We start from the raw sequence: 18,211 nt of genomic DNA on the forward strand, positions 1-18,211 counted from the left end.
AAAGAAAAAAAAGCATTTCAAGATTTTGTTATCTGTATTTTTTTTTATTGAGAACTCAAAAATCTGACATTGGGGTAAAATGGACCACTGTTGCACAAAAAAATTTTTTTTTCTAGAAATTATAAATTTTCCTGATTATCCAAACTGACCAACTCACCTCATTCTTTTCTTTTAAAAAAACAAAAAAAAATTCATTTTGTCTCAAAAATTAAATCCCATTTTGACCCGTCTTTCTTATAAACATTTTTTCATAAAAAAAAATATGTTTAATTATTTATTAAATCATTCAAATTAAGAAAATAAATCAAAATTAGTTTTTCAAAAACCCTTATTAAATTTTTTAAAATCTACAACTCGAATTTATTAAATTTTTAATACTGGAATATGATGAAGTAAAAAATTCTCAAAAGAATAAACATTTATATAAAATATAAATCATTAAAAATTAAACCGACGATTTTTTTTAATTTCCGGTTTTTGAACTAAATACCCAGAACATTGAAAAAAAAAAAAACATAAATACACGTGGTGTTGTTGATGTTACACATTATTTATATGTTATGTATAAATGTATATACATAATATATATTGACATTATTTGAACAAAACACGCGTCACTTGAAAATTATCATATTTATTAAATATTTGATGATAGATCACGGTCACGATCGTCAATACACGAGTTAATATTTAACTAAACAGGAGTACAACATCCACTCGGTACGAGCGCGCTCGGCGCACTAAACTTTAAATCCAACCACCGTTACTGTGAATATCCACTTTGTATAGTACGAACTCGCCCCTACTCCTGCAGGGGTTGAGATTCCTGTCTGACTATACTGTAGGTTATTCTACTTTGCTATAGTGCTAAGTGGTGACTATTTCTTAAACGTATATATGTATATATATACATATACATATATATTTATATACGATACTGGTTGATATCTGAAGCTATACTCAATATTTATGTTGATATTGACATAATTAATTGATGTTTACTAAATCGATTGGTAGGAAAATTAAGCTGCTAGGAATAATCAGCTAGGGCTGACGGAAAAACAAATATTTTTATTCAATTCTGAAGCAAATTTCTGGTGAAATGAGTGGTCGCATGACTATATTTGGAGGAGGTTTTATATATGTTATATATATGTTAATATATCAGAAGGATATTTTGATGGTAGGAGAATATTAGGTTGTGGGTATGTGTTTGAGAGAGAATTTTGATCCGGATTGAATAGGGGTGGAGAAAATTTTATCACTATTAATTTTAACTTGATTATTATGATTAACTATTATGAATTTTGAGGTAAGTGGATCATGTGGAGACTGATTGATTGGTGGTGATAAATTGATGTTAGAAGGGTATTCTATGGAAAACTTCCTGTAGAATGAGTACCCACATCGATATATTTGGAGAGTTATATTTATGTTATATATATACATTTTTGAAAATATAAGAATTTGTTTTTTTTACGTTCAGATTATGGGTACTCGTGGAAAAGGTAATTTCAAGCTCTATCATTTAGTATAATTAACATTTAGTAGCTGTCCATTTTAGACCGATAGTTAAAATAATTATATATTTATTCGAACTCTGGAAAAAGTTACGTAATTGTTAGAGAATATTGATATATATATTTTTGGATTGAGTATAAAATTTCCTGAAAAATGAGTACTCACATAAATATATATGAATAATATATCATATTTCATGTGTATGTTAGAAATATAAAATATATGAGAAGAGATTTTTGATAATTTTATAAACCGAACTTGTAGGTATTCATTTGAAAAGGCATCGAAAATTCTATAAAGCTCTTTTAGAATTTCCGTATAAAATTTTAATTAAAAAAAATTTGTTCTCTTTTAATTATTTAAGAAAAAAAAAGAACTGTAACTTACAAAAAAAATTAAATGTCAAATGTACTATAGATAAAGAGCTTGAGAATACGTAGAGAACAGTGGCGTGAATGTAGCAAAGCATGAAATAAAAAAGTAAAATCGGGAAAATAATAGAAAAAAAAATGAAATGAAATGAATGAAAAGAAGAAGAAAAACAAAGAATAGAGGAGAGCCATGAGCCATACGGAGTCAAGGGGATGGAAACGCGTCTACGGCGCCGTCAAGCCGGATGTAAGTTGAAGTGGATTCACGTCGATGCTCACAAATTACTGATTACTACTGGTAATATTTTTATAAATATTAAGAATTTAATATTAAATATTTTCAGTCTTTTATATGATTATTAGACTCTACAATTTAATAACATCCGGGTCGGAATGTTTTATTCACTTATAACTAACCGGAAGTCTAAGTAAATAAATAAGTAAATAGATAAATTTTTTTTTGTCATCAATATTAATGAAGTCTTAATGGATGGAAAATTTACTTTTTTTTTCTCGGGGCAAATTGGAAATGAAATAAAAGATGAGAATAAAGTTTAATGAAATAATAATTCATTTTAATATTCAAGGAGAAAGATTATTTATTCTAGACTATGGCGTATAGAAAGTTGGAAGTTGATTCAATTTTAGATAATACTTTTGATTTGCTTGAAAATTTTATATTGAGGAAGGGAGGGAAGGGGGAAGAGGAGTTATAATTGTTTAAGGGGTTAGGGGTAGTCAGAATTTTCAAAAAATCGATTTTTTTTTTTTTGCATTTTCTTAAAGTATAATATTTTAAAAATATTGTGTGAAAATTTGAAGTGAATCCGACAAATTCTTTTCGAGTTATTTAACAATGACCAAAGGACGCTCGGGTGCTACGTGGCATTCGAGAGCAGGTAGAAGCAAGAGGAGAGCTTGATACCTTTTCTCACGATTATTCTCCTTTACCTTCTGATGTTTTAAAAGCTATCAAGCCTATATACGAAGATCTTAGTAATGAAAATTTACTTTCAAGATGTGTAGGTGGATTCAATCAGAATAATAATGAAAGCTTTAACCAACTAGTATGGAAAATATGCCCAAAAACGGTAAATACTAGTTTTACCATCGTACAAATAGCTGCATACGTTGCTATGTGTATATTTAATGAGGGTATAAATTCATTATTAGTCTTGATGAATACACTAGGACTTAATTGTGGGCCTAATTCTCATCGGTATGCAGAAAGAATGGATGCTGCACGTATCAAAGTAGCAGATAAGCGCGCTAATGATAACACCCGAGAAGGTCGATTGCAACGTAGGCACCAGCAAATCGATATTTTGGAAGCTGCTATGTCGGCTGAAGAGCTATTATATGGTCCAGGAATAGATGACTCAGTGTAAGTTATTAAATAATTCTTATAATTCGACATAAATCCATAGCAAAACTTTAAATGCGTTTTTCTCAAAACTATGTTTTCTGAACTGGTGATCACTGTAACTTAAAAACTGCTCGGTAGATTTCAATAAAATTTATTGTACTTTTGAAATACATTAAAAACTCGTGCCTGATCGAAGGATTTTTTTTTTTTTTCAAAATTTCGATTTTTTTTTAACAATAAACTGTCGGTTTTTTTCTCGAAAATTTGAAAAAAATTTCCTGAGGCCGCCATTTTGTTAATTTCGAAAAAAAAAAAAAAAGCTTCGATCAGGCACAAGATTATCTATTAATAAAACTAATTTTTCTTGTCCGATTGATTTTAGATGAATCTCCAAGGACTTATGATGATCACCGCAAAGGACTTCGGGAGGAACGGGCTCTACAAAAACAGCGATAACTTTTTGAATTATTAATTTTTTTTTTTGAAATTTTCGTGAAGTCAAATCGAAACGTGTTCTAATAAAGCTATGTTTTTATTTTTGTCAAATAAAGTAATTAACTACAAAAAAAAAATTATTGAAAATCATCATTTTTTCATACCCCTGAGTACCCCTAACCCCTTAAAAGTTATTATTATGGAAAAGAAGGTTGTTTTTAATGGCTCGGTGAGTTAATAATTTTGTTCTAGAGTTTGATTTCAATTTAGTTGTGGTAATTTCAGGGTGGGTGAGAGCTAAAGTGATATGGGAGTAAAAATGATAGTTTCGTTGAACAGAGGGTTTAATTTCCTTGAAAATGAGTAGTCTGATGACAATATTTAGAGTACCTTGAGTCAAAACTTCGATTAAATCTGATTAAAAAAATCTAATCGGATTTAATGGTAAATTTCCTATTGACTTTAAATCGGATTTAATCGAAAAGTAAATTTATTTTCCGATTAAGGGGGACCACTAGTGTGAAGTTTTGAAAAGCCAATTCGTTGTGGTTTTTTTTATTTCATGGACTGTAAAAGTCGCTATCGCTGCAGCAGTGGGGGGACTTTTATTTTGAGCGTTGGGAGATTGTGAATAACTCGCTGAATTTTGAATTTTCTTTTTGGTCCAAAAATTTTATCTTGTATTCATTATATATCGACAAATATATCCTTACAACATTAAAACATTCCGTGCAGTAGGGTACCGTGACTACATATCCTCGGACAAAATAACCGCACGACAAAATAACCGCGGACAATATAACCGCGGACAAAACATCCTCACGACAAAATAATGGTTATTTTGTCTGCGGTTATTTTGTCGCGGATATTTTGTCGCGGTTATTTTGTCTTCGGATATTTTGTTACGGAACCGTGCAATAGTTTTCGTCAAAAAGATTCCCAAAAATCATCGTTTTTTCAAGCGGTCACACTAGTAGTCTCCCTTAAATCCGATTCAATCTGATTCAAAATTTCGACCGAATTTAATCGGAAAATATTAAAGATTTTTTTCCGATTTAAATTTAATCAGATAGTAGGAACGCTCCTGAGCAATTCTGATTGAATGTTTGAATCCGATGGAACCTAATATTATTCCGATTAAGTTTCAATCAAATTCAATTGGTTTTAATCGGAGATTTAAATCATAGGTTGTATAGAATGTTGTATAGATATTATTGTATGAAAAGAAGATTTTTGGGGTTTTTGAACACAAGGTTGTGGGTACGCGTTTGAGAGATAATTTTGAATGATGTAAGAGAAAGAGATAGAAATTTTGATATTCGTTCATTAGGTGCGAGTATACATAAGGAGTTATAATGTATTCGTGTTATGTTCCGAGCTAGGATATGAGGAGAATGAAATTGATATTTCTGAGGTAACGAGTTTCAAATTTCCTGTGAAATGACTACATACATCGATATGTTTCTAATACATTATATATAGGGGAGGGTGGGGCAGAGCGGCCCCCCTTCAAAAAGTGATAAAAAAAATTTTTTTTTTTCGTTTTTTTTTTTTTTTTAAATTGTTTTCATCATTAAGAATGTATTTCTTTCTCTTGACAACTATTTTTGGTTTTATATTACTCGAAAAAAATTTTTTAAAGCGTAAAAAATCGTTCACTCTCGATTATCTTAATTACTAATTGTTATTTAATAAAAAAAAAAATCAATTCTATCATTTTACTTTATTTCAAAAATTTATCAACTAAAAAAAAAAATTTAATTTTTATAAATTTTTAGTGACCAAATTTGCCTCCTACATAGAGAAACGGCCGAAAAATATGAAAAAATAATTTTTTCGGAAGTTTCGGCTGGTCCATTTTGCCCCAGGTGTTATGCGTAGGGCTAGAAATGTGGAATTATAATAATTTTTTTTTAATTTGACGATAAAAATATGAAAAAATCACTTTTTCAACATTTTGGGCTTGTCCATTTTGGCCCAAATGTCATGCGTAGGGGTAAAAATGCGCAAACATATCGGATTTATAGTAATTAGTCGAAAAAAAAAAAATTTTTTTTTTGGTCAAAATTTCAGGGGGGCCGCTCTGCCCCACCCTCCCCTATTGCATGTATTATAACTCGATAAAAAGGCATGCAGGAGCTGCCAGAGTTGAACGACGGGGCCCTACTTGGCTCAACACTGGGGAACCTAGCTTTGGCACACCTATATTGGCCCATGCTTGGCTCAAGATTGGGTACTCAGTCCTGGCCGTTACAATGGCAACCCAGGCTTGGGCTAGGACTGGTAATACACCATTTAAATATAGTGGAAACCTTAACATGCAAACATGCAAATAACCTTCTCAATAAGACAATTTATAGATAAATTGAGAAAAATATAGATAGTCCGAACTGGGAATCGAACCCAGACCATGTCGGTATCGCGCCGAGTGATCTACCAGTTGAGCATTGTAATTTTATCCAAGAAATTTAAATTTCTTAATCTGTTACTTTGTCAAAATTACAATGCACCTTGTAAATTCTGTTCGATGTATTTTAAAAATTTCTCTGTTATCGGTAATTTGTTCAATAATTCCATACTGCACTGTAAAAAATTCGCGGAGTGAATGCGGATTAAATCCGGAGTGAATGCGGAGTGAATGAATTTTTTTATTCATTCCCCTCGGAGTGAAATTCACTCCGCAGGGGAGTTTTCGCGGAGTAGATAATTTTTTATTAATTTAATCCCTCCGGAGCGGAGTTTTGAAAATATTATTAATAAAATATAACTCCACATAATAAAATCGAAGTAAAAATTCGCGTATTACATTATTGATCAGCTGATATGCACACACATACACACATATATATTTAGGCACACACGCGCACTCGCACACACACGCACGCACACATTTGCACACACGCACACATTCGAACACACATACACATTTGTACACACGAACACATTTGCACACACGCACAAATTTGCACACACGAACACATTTGCACACACGCACGAATTCGCACACATGCACACACTTGCACACACGCACAAATTCGCACACACGTGCACATTTGCACACATTTGCACACACGCACACAAACACCTACACACACCCAAACACACACATGCACGCAAACACACACACGCACACAAACACCTGCACACACCCAAACACACACATGCACGCAAACACACACTCGCACACACACACACACACACACAAATTGTTTAGCAGTTTCATATAAATTTATTTACGTATTAAAACTCCGGAGCGGAGTGAATTGGGAGTGAAATAAAATCCGCGTCACTCCGAGATCACTCCGCTTAAAAAAAACTCCCAATTCACTCCGCATGCGGAGTGATTTTTTTTTAAACTTCGGAACTCCGAGTGGTGGAGTGAATCCGGAATGAATTCGGATTTTATTTCACTCCCAATTCACTCCGGATTCACTCCGGATTTTTTACAGTGTGTCCTTATATTACTATGCCATAGTAATTTTTCTATAAATTTTTTATGTAAAAAATACCGTAAAATTCTCTGTGTGTGGATGAGTATCTATTTATGATTTGGATGTCTGATTCAACATCTTAAAGAAATCTTTAAAAACTTTTCTAAAACGTTTCCAAAGATTTTTTTTTGTTTTCGCAAATTAGTCTTCTGTAAGAATTCATTTTTCTGAGCTCTGAAGAAAGAAGTCGCGAAGGCAAAAATTGTAAAAATGGCAAAATTGGCATAAGTGGGCCGTAAACGGATATTGAACACAAAATTTGACAATTTACTTAAATGTACGGACAAAGCCTACAAATTTATATAGTAGTATGAATAAACAAAAAATACCAAATATTAATAAAAACATATAAAAATATAATTATTATTTTTTAAATACGAACTTGTGGGTACTTATTCTAAAGAGAATTGAAGAATCTACACTGTAAAAAATTCGCGGAGTGAATGCAGATTAAATCCGGGGTGAAAGCGGAGTGAATGAATTTTTAATTATTCACTCCGCTTCGAGTGAAATTCACTCCGCAGGGGAGTTTTCGCGGAGTAGTTAACAAGCACACATTCACACACAAACACCTGCACACACCCAAACACACACATGCACGCAAACACACACACACATTGTTTAGCAGTTTAATATAAATTAATATAAATTTATTTAAGTATTAAAACTCCGGACCGGAGTGAATTGGAAGTGAAATAAAATCCGAAGTCACTTCGGATTCACTCCAGATTTTTTACAGTGTAATATATTATCATAGAAAAAAATATTATTTAAAAAAAAAAAAAAAGAATAAGATTTTTCAGTAAATAAAAGTTAATCTCACATTTTTTTTCTATTATTATTTATATTCGATTTTTATTTGATTATTGTTAAAAATTTTAAAAACTGACGTAATACTGTTTCGTAATTTAAATTCAGAAATTTAAAAAATCTTGCGAAATAAAAAAAAAGTTAATATTTGTGTAAACGTGTAAAATGTAAATAAAAAATAGTTCAACGAACTCCTTCCACAAGTTGATGAACAATAACAATTATGAATTTTATTTAATTGATATCTTGTTATATTTTATTTAAATTTGAATATATAACTTCGGATCAGACATTTGTGCTAATAAAATAAACTTGCATAATTACCAGACTCTTTACTCATTTTTTAAGAAGAAAGAAATAAAAAATAATAATTTATTTTATTGTTTGTATTGCGCATCGATTGTAAAAATGTGAGAGATAATGGAAAGTATAAAAATAGTAAATTTATATATCCTGGCTACAATTATTGCTGTTAGTTGAAGAATTGCTTCGCACTGTACTTGTAAGTATTCTCATATTTATTTATCAAACTTTTATATGTTTACAATTTAAATCAATATACAGATCGTGGATCAGTTTCAAAGAGCTAAATAAAAATGCAAGCTAAATTTTTATTAATTCTCTCCATTGGAGTTGCAGTAAATATATTTATGTATGCCGATGCTAGTGAATGCCCTCCAAGAGACCTTAGAGAATACCTAAATTGTTGTAATGTTCAGAAGTTATTGACTCGTTCAGATATTCATAAAATCCATTATACGTGGGGAATGGTTTTCAAAAAACCAACAGAACTTGGCTTGTCAATACTTATAGGGTAATTATTAATTTTTAAATATGTATGGATGGAAAATATTTAACAAATATCCTTAAGTCGGGTTATTATTGTAACCAAGCTAATTGATAGAAAAATAAATACAGATATTGTTATAAGCGGTAAATTTCCGTCAGTTTGAGTACCCACATGCCTAGATTTCCGTTAGATGACAAATATCATATTTTTTTATATTTAATATATGACAAAAATTTGTTTCATCAAAACATAGTGATGTGGGTATTCAAACTACTGGGAAAGATCATCTTTATATGATTCTTATACTTTTTAGCCGATAAATAATAATACTTCCTCACAAAATAATCTATATGTATCTATTTTAAATTTAGATGTTTAGAGACTTGTCCAAGTTAATATGGTGAAAAAATAAATACCGCTATCGTTACATGCCGTAAATTTTCGTTAATTTGAGTACTCACATGCCTATATTTTCATATATTTATTTATTAAATTTTATATATTTAAATTATAAAAAAATTTTTTTATTAGAACATGGAAATGTAGGTATTCAAATTAACGAACATTAACGACTAAACTCAATTCTCATACTTTTTAATTGATAAATAAAAATAGTAATTCCACAGAACAAAAAAAGTCATATTTATGTATTTTAAATTTAGATTTTATGAGACTTATCCAGAGTATAAAGAGGACTACACAGATTTCAAAGATATATCGAACGAGTGCTTAAGAAAAGATAAAAACTTCAGAAGTTTAGCAAAAGAGTACGCTGATGCATTTAATAAGGCAGTCCGTGCATTGAATAAAATTTCATCAGTTGAAAATTATTTTCTTAATCTCGGACGCGTTCTTGCCCAAATGGGAATATCAGAACACTCTCTGAAAGTAAGTGTTATTTTTTATTTATTTGTAATATGTATATACTATTTTTTAATAAAATATTAAATAATATTTCAGGACTTCAAGTTGTCTTTCATTCATACTCTGCAAGCTCTTGAAGACAATACATTTAGACAAGCAGAGTATCTAGCCTGGAGTAAATTCTTTGACATACTCTTGTGTTACATGTATGAGGGTTTTCCAAATTAATTTAACCCTCGGTCGCGAGATTGATTTTTAGAAAAAAATTACGTCAAGTATACCATCTGTTTACTGTTAATATTTATTACTAACTTCTTCTAGTGTACACAGATGGTTTTAAAGAATTTTAATAGAGAAAATAAAAATATTAATTTTCAAAAGTATGTATTGTGAATTTTTTTTTTTTTAATTATTATTTACCTAAAATGTTAAGTTTTTTATGTGTGGTTGTGGGTACTCGTTTGAGAGAAAATTTAGAAATCTATAAGATGTCAGAATTCAAAATTCAATATCTTTCTATTATACCCCAGTTATTGAAAAAAAAATTACGACGTATAGCTAAGTTATGAGTAGAGTAAAATAAATATTTTTATGGTAAGAAACATAAAATTTCCTGTATAATGAGTAGTCACATGCCTATAATTGGAAGAATTAGTATATATATGATTTATATAGAAGTATTCGAAATTTATGACAGGTTTTAGTGATTTTTGATTACAGGGTTGTGGGTACTTATTTGAAAGGTAATTGAATCTATGAACCAATAGTACTACAATTTTAATACTTGTCTATTTTACCCCAGTTTCAAACCTACAAGTTATCATTACAATTTGTAAAAGAAATGTTTTTTATTTTTTATTTTTATTTTATTTTTTAAATTCCCGCTAAGAAAATTGTAAATTTTCAAAAATTCGGGAAGTTATTGGTTTCGGTCCGATTTACGAAAATCGAATTTTCACCAGATGTCGACGTTTCGAGGTCCTAGGAAGCTATTCTGACTAATTTCACGATGATGTCCGAGTGTATGTATGTATGTATGTATGGACGAATGTAAATACCTGTATCTTTTGAACGGATGAACCGATTTTGAACTTTAAGGTGTCATTCGACGCGGATTGTCAATATCTTCAAGCCGTAAGAAATTGAGCTAGATCGGTAGGGTGCGTTCAGAGATATTCCAAAAATAAAATTTTTTCAAAAATGTTTTTTTTGGATAACTTTTAATGTGCTTGATGGATTGATTCCAAAATGGACTGGGCTCTAGAGCTTTATAAGCCGCGTCGAATGCCACCTCAACCATCAAAATCGGTTCATTCGTTCAAGAGAAACCGTTGTCGAAAGAATTAAAAAAAGAATTTTTTTTATTTTTCCTGAAATATCTCAAAAACGACTCGATAAATCGAATTCAAAATTTGATCAGTTTTAGAACTTGATAAAACGCATCGATTGCCACCTCAACCGTCTCAATCGGTTTATTCGTTTGAAAGATATCGTTGGAGAAAAAATAGTGACAAACGTTTTTTTTCGAAAACAACAGCACACAAACGTATTTTCGAGCTCGAAGAGCTCAAAAATGTATTCACAATAATGTTTTCAAGGTTCTTGAGCTCGAAAACAGCGGGAAGTTTTGGGGCTGGCTCGCAGGGTCAACTGACAGACCGATTTTTTTTTTTTTAGAATTAGTAAATTAAAAAAATTATTTTAGATAAAAAATAAATATTTTTTGCTTCAATGAAATAATTTAAAGTTCTCAAACTAGTTAAAATATTTTATCTTGCTTTATAAGACGTTAAAAAAATTCGATACAAGAAATTCTAATAAAAAAGTCGTACACGTATTATTTTTTTTCATCAAGATAAAGATATATACGGCATCTCCAAGGATAAGATTCCCTCTGTTTCGATATCTCTAGGGGTTATTTCGTGGATAAACTGCTGCTCTACAAATGCGATCCTCTGCTTCCCTTCCCTTCTCTTCTCGCTTTTATCCCTTGCAGTTCTACCTACTTGTACTTGTACTTGTACTCGTACTCGTATTCGTACTTGTACTTGTACGCATCCGATATATACATTAAATTGTCGTAAGGTAAGAGCTTATAGCTCGACTGAAAACTCCAACGAGAATTTTCCTTCAAATGTCTGATATCGAATTTCATTTTACTTATTTTTTGTTTTGTATTTATTCCATCCACATCAGAACGCTGCAGTAACAACAAACCTCTTAAAATACTTCAAAACAATGTTTCTATCGGTAACTTCAGAAAAATAAAAAAATTCAAATTCTATTTTTTTTAAATTTAATATGATAACTTTATATGATTTTTGATTTCCTCTCGAAAGAATACCCACAACCTTATATTCAAAAAATAATAAAATACTCTTCAGATACATTTTTAAATAACTATATATATAACATATATATCTTTTTCAAAAGATATTATGATGTGGGTACTTATTCTACGCAGAATTTTATTTTCTACACACCCAAACAGTCCGATTTTCTAAAAAAAATAAACCGTAATTACAAACTCAAAATTTTAATTTCCAAAAATTTTTAAATTTCAGTTAAAAAAATTATTTGAACTCTGCACATTAAAAATTAAGTTATATCACTCCTCTAATCAATTATAACACCCGAGATGTAAAAAGTTTTATAAAAATAAAAAAATTCAAATTTTGAATTTTAAAAGAACTCATATTTTTTTGAAATTTAAATATATCGTTGTTGGTACTCTTTTAATGCAGAATTTAATTTCCTATATTATTCCAACAGTAATCTCTTTAAAAACTCAACTTCCGACCCACAAATTCTAAATATTCTCATAAATTAAAATTTTTATAAATTTTTGGTAAAGTAAATCAATATACCACTAAATAATGACAAAATACCTAACTAGAGATAGTAATCTCTTAAGAACATTAATTAGCGCAAGAAAACCAGCGTCAAAACCGCAAGACTGAACCCAAACAAGTGAATCTACTGCAATAGTCCGCAACCGTGTGGTTGCGAGACAGAAAGTTTCCTTAAACTCAAAATTACTCAGCCGTTTAAATATATATGTATACATAAATATATATATACATATAGTTTTAAACAGTTAACTATAAAGCTTATAGAGCTATAGACAAAACTAGCCCATCAGCTACACATTTTGGACTCAACGTGCCCTCATTCCCGTCCCAACTGGAATTTCCCAACCCTAAACTACAACTTTATCCCCATATATATATATATATATATATATATATGTATTTGTAAATTCTGTACATATAACACAGGAACTCCTTTACTATACTGCCTTCGGTTGTTCCTATAGTAGAACTTTATAACACGTTATAATATTTGTTTGCAATTTGAATTCTGAATTAAACGAAGCATTAACGAACGCGACATTAACTTTCGGTTTCTCAACCTGAACATTATTTTATACACTTGCAAGCCCTAAATTGTCTAGAGCAAATTACTTTCCGAATGTTGAGTTTAAAAAAATTTTTTGTTAGAGCAATTAGATAAATTATTTTTGGGTTTAAAAATTTGTTGTTTACTTTAATAGGAGAATTCAGAGAAATATTAATTTTAATGGAATATTAAAATTTTATCTGGATTATGTAACAGGTTTATGTAATGGGATTTTTTAAAGTTTAAATGAAACGTTAAAAGTAAATAGTAAATCATAAGTAAATGTTTGAATGCTAAACGATGGAAGTTACATTTAGAACTTGAATTCCATATTAAAATAGCCTGGGGTTAATTAGTATGCAAACCATTTTGGCCTGAGTAATGTTACTTTTGATATTCATACGCGACATTTTATACATCTTAAATAACTTCTTATTCATTAAAACAATAATTATGATAAGCGTATACTCATAGAACACTTGGAAAATTATAATAAAACTTTGAAAAGTCTTTAAAAGTATTTCATATAATCTGTAAAATTTTACCATTTCTACCTATTATAATTTTTTTTTTAAATGGCATTTCATCTATACGGTTAAAAATTTTTTTATAGCCATTTTACTCTACTATTAATATTTTTACTTTTAATTATGACCAAATTACCTCGGTATAAAATTTTTTCCTTTAATAATTAAATAACCTCACTGTTTTATCAAATGATAAATTTTATTATTTTAACATATTATTTAAGTTTTTTTAATAATGACCACTTTAATCCTTGATTAAATTTTTTTTTACAACTATTTTACCCAAATATTATTTTGTTTTTATCTCTGACCATTTTTACCCAACTAGGAATTTTTTTTTAATAATGACCATTTTACTTCGATACTAATATTTTTATTTTGATTTGTGACCATTTTACCGAACTAGGAATTTTTTTTCAATTACCAGTAATAATATTTTTTTTATTTTCATCTGTAAACGATTTACCCAACTATGATTTTTTTTTTAATGATGACCATTTTACCCCAATAACAATATTTTTATTTTCATCTGTGACCAATTTACCCAGATATGATTTTTTTTAATAATGACCATTTTGCCCCAATATTAATATTTTTAACTTCCCGCTAAGAAAATTGCAAATTTTCAAAAACAAAGGAAGTTATTGGTTTCGGTCCGATTTTCGAAAATCGAATTTCCATCAGATATGTCGACGTTTTGAGGTCCTAGGAAGCTATTTTGGCTATTCCCGGATGGACGTCCGTGTGTGTGTGTGTGTGTGTGTGTGTGTGTGTGTGTGTGTGTGTGTGTGTGTGTGTGTGTGTGTGTGTGTGTGTGTGTGTGTGTGATCTTTTTTTTGTCCGACGATATCTTTGGAACGAATCGACCGATTTGAACGTTCTTGGTGGCAATCGAAAGGGCTCACCAAAACTTAGAATTGAATAGATTTTGGGGTAGATCGGTCATGTAGTTTACAAGTTATACGAAAAATAAAAATTAAAAATTTTGTTGGTTTCTGGTTTTTTGCGTATAACGTATAAACCACTTGCCCGATTCACCTCAAAATGTAATCAGTTTCAAGTCTTGTTGAGCCCTTTCGATTGCCACCAAGAACGTTCAAATCGGTCGATTCGTTCCAAAGATATCGTCGGACAAAAATTATAATATTTCAGTGAAGGTACGTACATTAAATGCACCGTAAAGGTATCGGTCTTTGAGAGCGTGGGTTCGAACCCAACTCGAAATCATCGATTGCTCCTGCCTTTCTCAATTCTAAATTGAAGATGCAATAAGTTAAATAATTTTTTTTTTTTTTTTTTTTCTACTGCCCTAACAAATTTTTGAGCTCGAAGAGCTCAAAAATTTACAAGTAATAATATTTCCAAGCTCCCTGAGCTCGGAAACAGCGGGAAGTTTTGGGGCTGGCCCGCAGGGTCAGGCGGTTTTCAGATTTTTTTATCTGTGACCATTTTACCTCAATATTAATATTTTTATTTCTATCTCTGACGATTTTTACCCAACTAGGAAATTTTTTTTTTTAATAATTACTATTTTACCCCAATAACAATATTTTTATCTTCATCTGTGACCAATTTACCCAACTACGATTTTTTTTAATGATGACCATTTTACCCCAATATTTTTATTTTTATTTTTATTTTTATTTTTATTTTTATCTGTAATCATTTTACCCTACTACATATGAAATTTGATAGATATGGCCACTTTATTAGGCCTATCAAAAATTCTTTCATTATACATGTATATAATATAATAGTTAAAATAAATCACTTAATACGTAATTTAAAATCCGAAAGAAGGGATTTAGTGTTAGAAAATTTATATGCAAATAGTGATGCTTGCGTCTGTAAAATCTCACGTCGACATGTGGGTTCCACTGATGCTTTAAGCCAAAAAAAAAATAAAATAAAAATAAGAAAAAAAAAACATGAAGGACTTCTCTGTAGTGGCAGTAGAGTAGTACGAGTACAGTGCGCCCGTTGGGACCGTAAAGAACAAATTGCGGATGAGAATAGAGAAAAAATCTAAAAGAATAAGGGAAAAAAGTAGTTTTGTGATGGGGGGAAAGGAGGAGCGAAATAGGAGGTAAAGGTTTTGGGGATTGGAAAAGAAAGCCGGAAAAAAGTGAATGAAAAAGTTAAAAAGAGATAGAGAAGTAGAAAGAGGAGAAAGGGTAACAGAAGGATAGAAAAAAGGTATGGAAAAGCGTGTTTGGCTGTGCCAGCAAATACGAATAAGACTCAAGTTATATTCCAGTGCTCTCCTCGTATGCTCGTAGGGTTTGAGTATTAGTTGTACGAGTGCGGATGTCTGGTGAAGTCTCGTGTGTACGGATGATAGTAAGGATAGACACATGGAGAAACTTAAGTGTATTTCTGGCGCTGAAAATTCAACATCGGCGAGTTGTAAAATGGAAAATTGGCAAGAATGTTCAGGAGGTTTAAAATGGCACTGAGACAATTGCAAGCTACAGGGTTTTTTTTTTTTTGTATTTAATTACAATAATAATAAGAAATTTTTTTATTGAAAGAAAAAAAAATCGATAGTTACTTGACTCGATTTATCGATTTGTATTAAAGTGATGTAAAGAATTTAGAAATCGATGCATTGATTTAATAGTTCAAATCGATATTTTAACATTTTAATCGATTAATCGATTTAGTAAATTAATACTAGATTAATTATCATGTACGAAAAAATATTTTTTACGTAATAAAAACATAAAAAAGAAAAAAAAAACTTTTAATGATATATTTCTTTGAACCTGTAGATAAAAAATATATACTTGAGTGTATGAGTTCTTACAGTAAATTTTAAAGTACATTAGGTATACTTAAACAACCTATATACATCTAATATATATATATAAAGAAATATATGGTAGATATAAGTCAAGAGAAGAAGTTGGAGTCTCCTCATTAATCTCTCTCTCTAGTGAACGCCGTCAGCCGTCGGTGTTTTAAAGTATAGAGAGATGAAAGTATACGAGCTATATATATACATACACATATATGCTCAAGTTTGATGTGATACTTTTAAGCTCACATATACATATATATATACGTACTCACACACAGCAAGTTATATTGCTATTATTATTTTATAACAGTCAACCGCGAAACACTAGGATACGATTTTGTTAAACTCAATATGAAGTACTAAATATATATATATATATAGATATAGATAATGATATATATATATAAGAACAGCACGATCTACCTTAGACCTTGTCTGCACTATATATGATGTTTATTACGCGCTCTCATGTATCATATCTATATATATATATGAGTATCAGAGAAGTGATGTAGTAACATAGTACTTTATACTTTAACAAAGTACTTTATAGACTTCTGTAGTATCTCAAAGTTCCTCATTATTGTTTCCTATGCTTTGTTGCTAGTTTCATACTAGATATTATTATTACAAACTACTAATCAATATATATATATATATATATATATATATATATATATATATGTATTGTAACGAATGTGAAACTGATCTTAAAAGTATTTGAATAACTAGAAAACAAATTCTTTTTTCTCTTGTTTTATAGATGCGCGATTAGAGCCAGTCAGTCTTAATTTGACAGCTTAACAGCATACATCTTGTATTCAATAAACTATTTATTTGGTTGCCTTTCTTTTACTGCTGTTAATTGTGGTGTTATTATATCTATTTTAAGTGTTTTATTATTGTAGTATAAGTGATATTAATTAATAAGTTTGGAATACTATAATATATATATCTAATACTATATATATCTACTAATATATATATATCTATAATATATATATATATAATACTATACTATATATATATACATCGAGACAGGTAATTGTTACTTAATTTTATTGAGTATAAAAAAATACTTATAATAACAACAGTCAAATGCCGATTTGTACGACTTTGATTCATTGATTGCTTAAATTTCGATTTATCGATTTCATATTGATCCGATAAATAACTTTGTTAGAAATATGATTTACTAAATTTTGAGGTCGATTTGCTGAAAAGATTTATTCAATCAATTTTTTTTAAATTTGATTGATTGATTTATTTAAAAATCGATCTAATGGATCATTAAGTTCTGAATTATTGATTTGATAGATCAAAAATAAATTTTTCTAGTTATGAGAGATCAATTTTTAAAAAAAATTGATTAAAAACTCGATTTATTGATTAATTAAAAAATCGATATTTCTCATTTAATCAATAAGAATTGATATTTGAATGAATCGATCAAAAAATATCGAAAAGATTTAAACTGTATTTGCATATAAGATAAGAATGAACTAAATTAATCACCAATATCTTTCGGAATAATGAACCGATTTTCGCGTTCAAGGTGACATTCGGCGCCATTTTGTAACTACTAACGTTAAAAAAAATCTGTCATCATTCAGTTCAGCGATTTGGATTTTATTAGAAAAAAAACACTTTTTCGAAATTCTTTCGACTACAATTTTTTTGAAAAAATGCACCAATTTTGATGGTCGAGGTGATATTTGACGTGGCTTATAAAGTTTTAAAGCTGAAATGCTCAATTGCTCCTAAATTGTTGGAATTAATGAACCGCTTGAAACGCCACCTCAAAAAGCCAAATCGGTGATCCGTTCAAAAGTTGGAG

The 18,211-nt window shown here is 29.8% G+C and overlaps 2 protein-coding genes across 2 annotated transcripts in view; one reads left to right on the forward strand and one right to left on the reverse strand.

Annotated features, from left to right (window-relative positions):
• LOC130670855 (disintegrin and metalloproteinase domain-containing protein 10-like) overlaps window positions 1-725 on the reverse strand; it is a 60,652-nt gene extending 59,927 nt beyond the window's left edge. Inside the window, exon 1 of the mRNA XM_057474477.1 lies at window positions 524-725. The gene's annotated coding sequence lies outside the window, so the exon portion shown is untranslated. The remainder of the gene's footprint in view (window positions 1-523) is intronic.
• Window positions 726-8,354: 7,629 nt separating this feature from the next.
• On the forward strand, window positions 8,355-9,889 carry LOC130677184 (uncharacterized). The gene is made up of 4 exons (XM_057483833.1): window positions 8,355-8,496; window positions 8,559-8,808; window positions 9,447-9,672; window positions 9,745-9,889. The coding sequence occupies exons 2-4, from the start codon at window positions 8,591-8,593 to the stop codon at window positions 9,874-9,876; spliced, it is 576 nt and encodes a 191-aa protein (XP_057339816.1). The 5' UTR covers window positions 8,355-8,496; window positions 8,559-8,590; the 3' UTR covers window positions 9,877-9,889.
• The last annotated feature ends 8,322 nt before the right edge of the window (window positions 9,890-18,211 follow it).

This window comes from Microplitis mediator, chromosome 1 (genome assembly GCF_029852145.1).
Source record: "Microplitis mediator isolate UGA2020A chromosome 1, iyMicMedi2.1, whole genome shotgun sequence".
NCBI lineage: Eukaryota > Metazoa > Arthropoda > Insecta > Hymenoptera > Braconidae > Microplitis > Microplitis mediator.

What these genes read in the sequence shown, in the direction of transcription:
- LOC130677184 (XM_057483833.1), top strand. Translation starts at nt 8,591, where the DNA reads ATGCAAGCTAAATTTTTATTAATTCTCTCCATTGGAGTTGCAGTAAAT. An exon ending in GGCTTGTCAATACTTATAGG is followed by an intron (nt 8,809 to 9,446) that starts GTAATTATTAAT and finishes TTTTAAATTTAG; the next exon opens with ATTTTATGAGACTTATCCAG. An exon ending in TATCAGAACACTCTCTGAAA is followed by an intron (nt 9,673 to 9,744) that starts GTAAGTGTTATT and finishes ATAATATTTCAG; the next exon opens with GACTTCAAGTTGTCTTTCAT.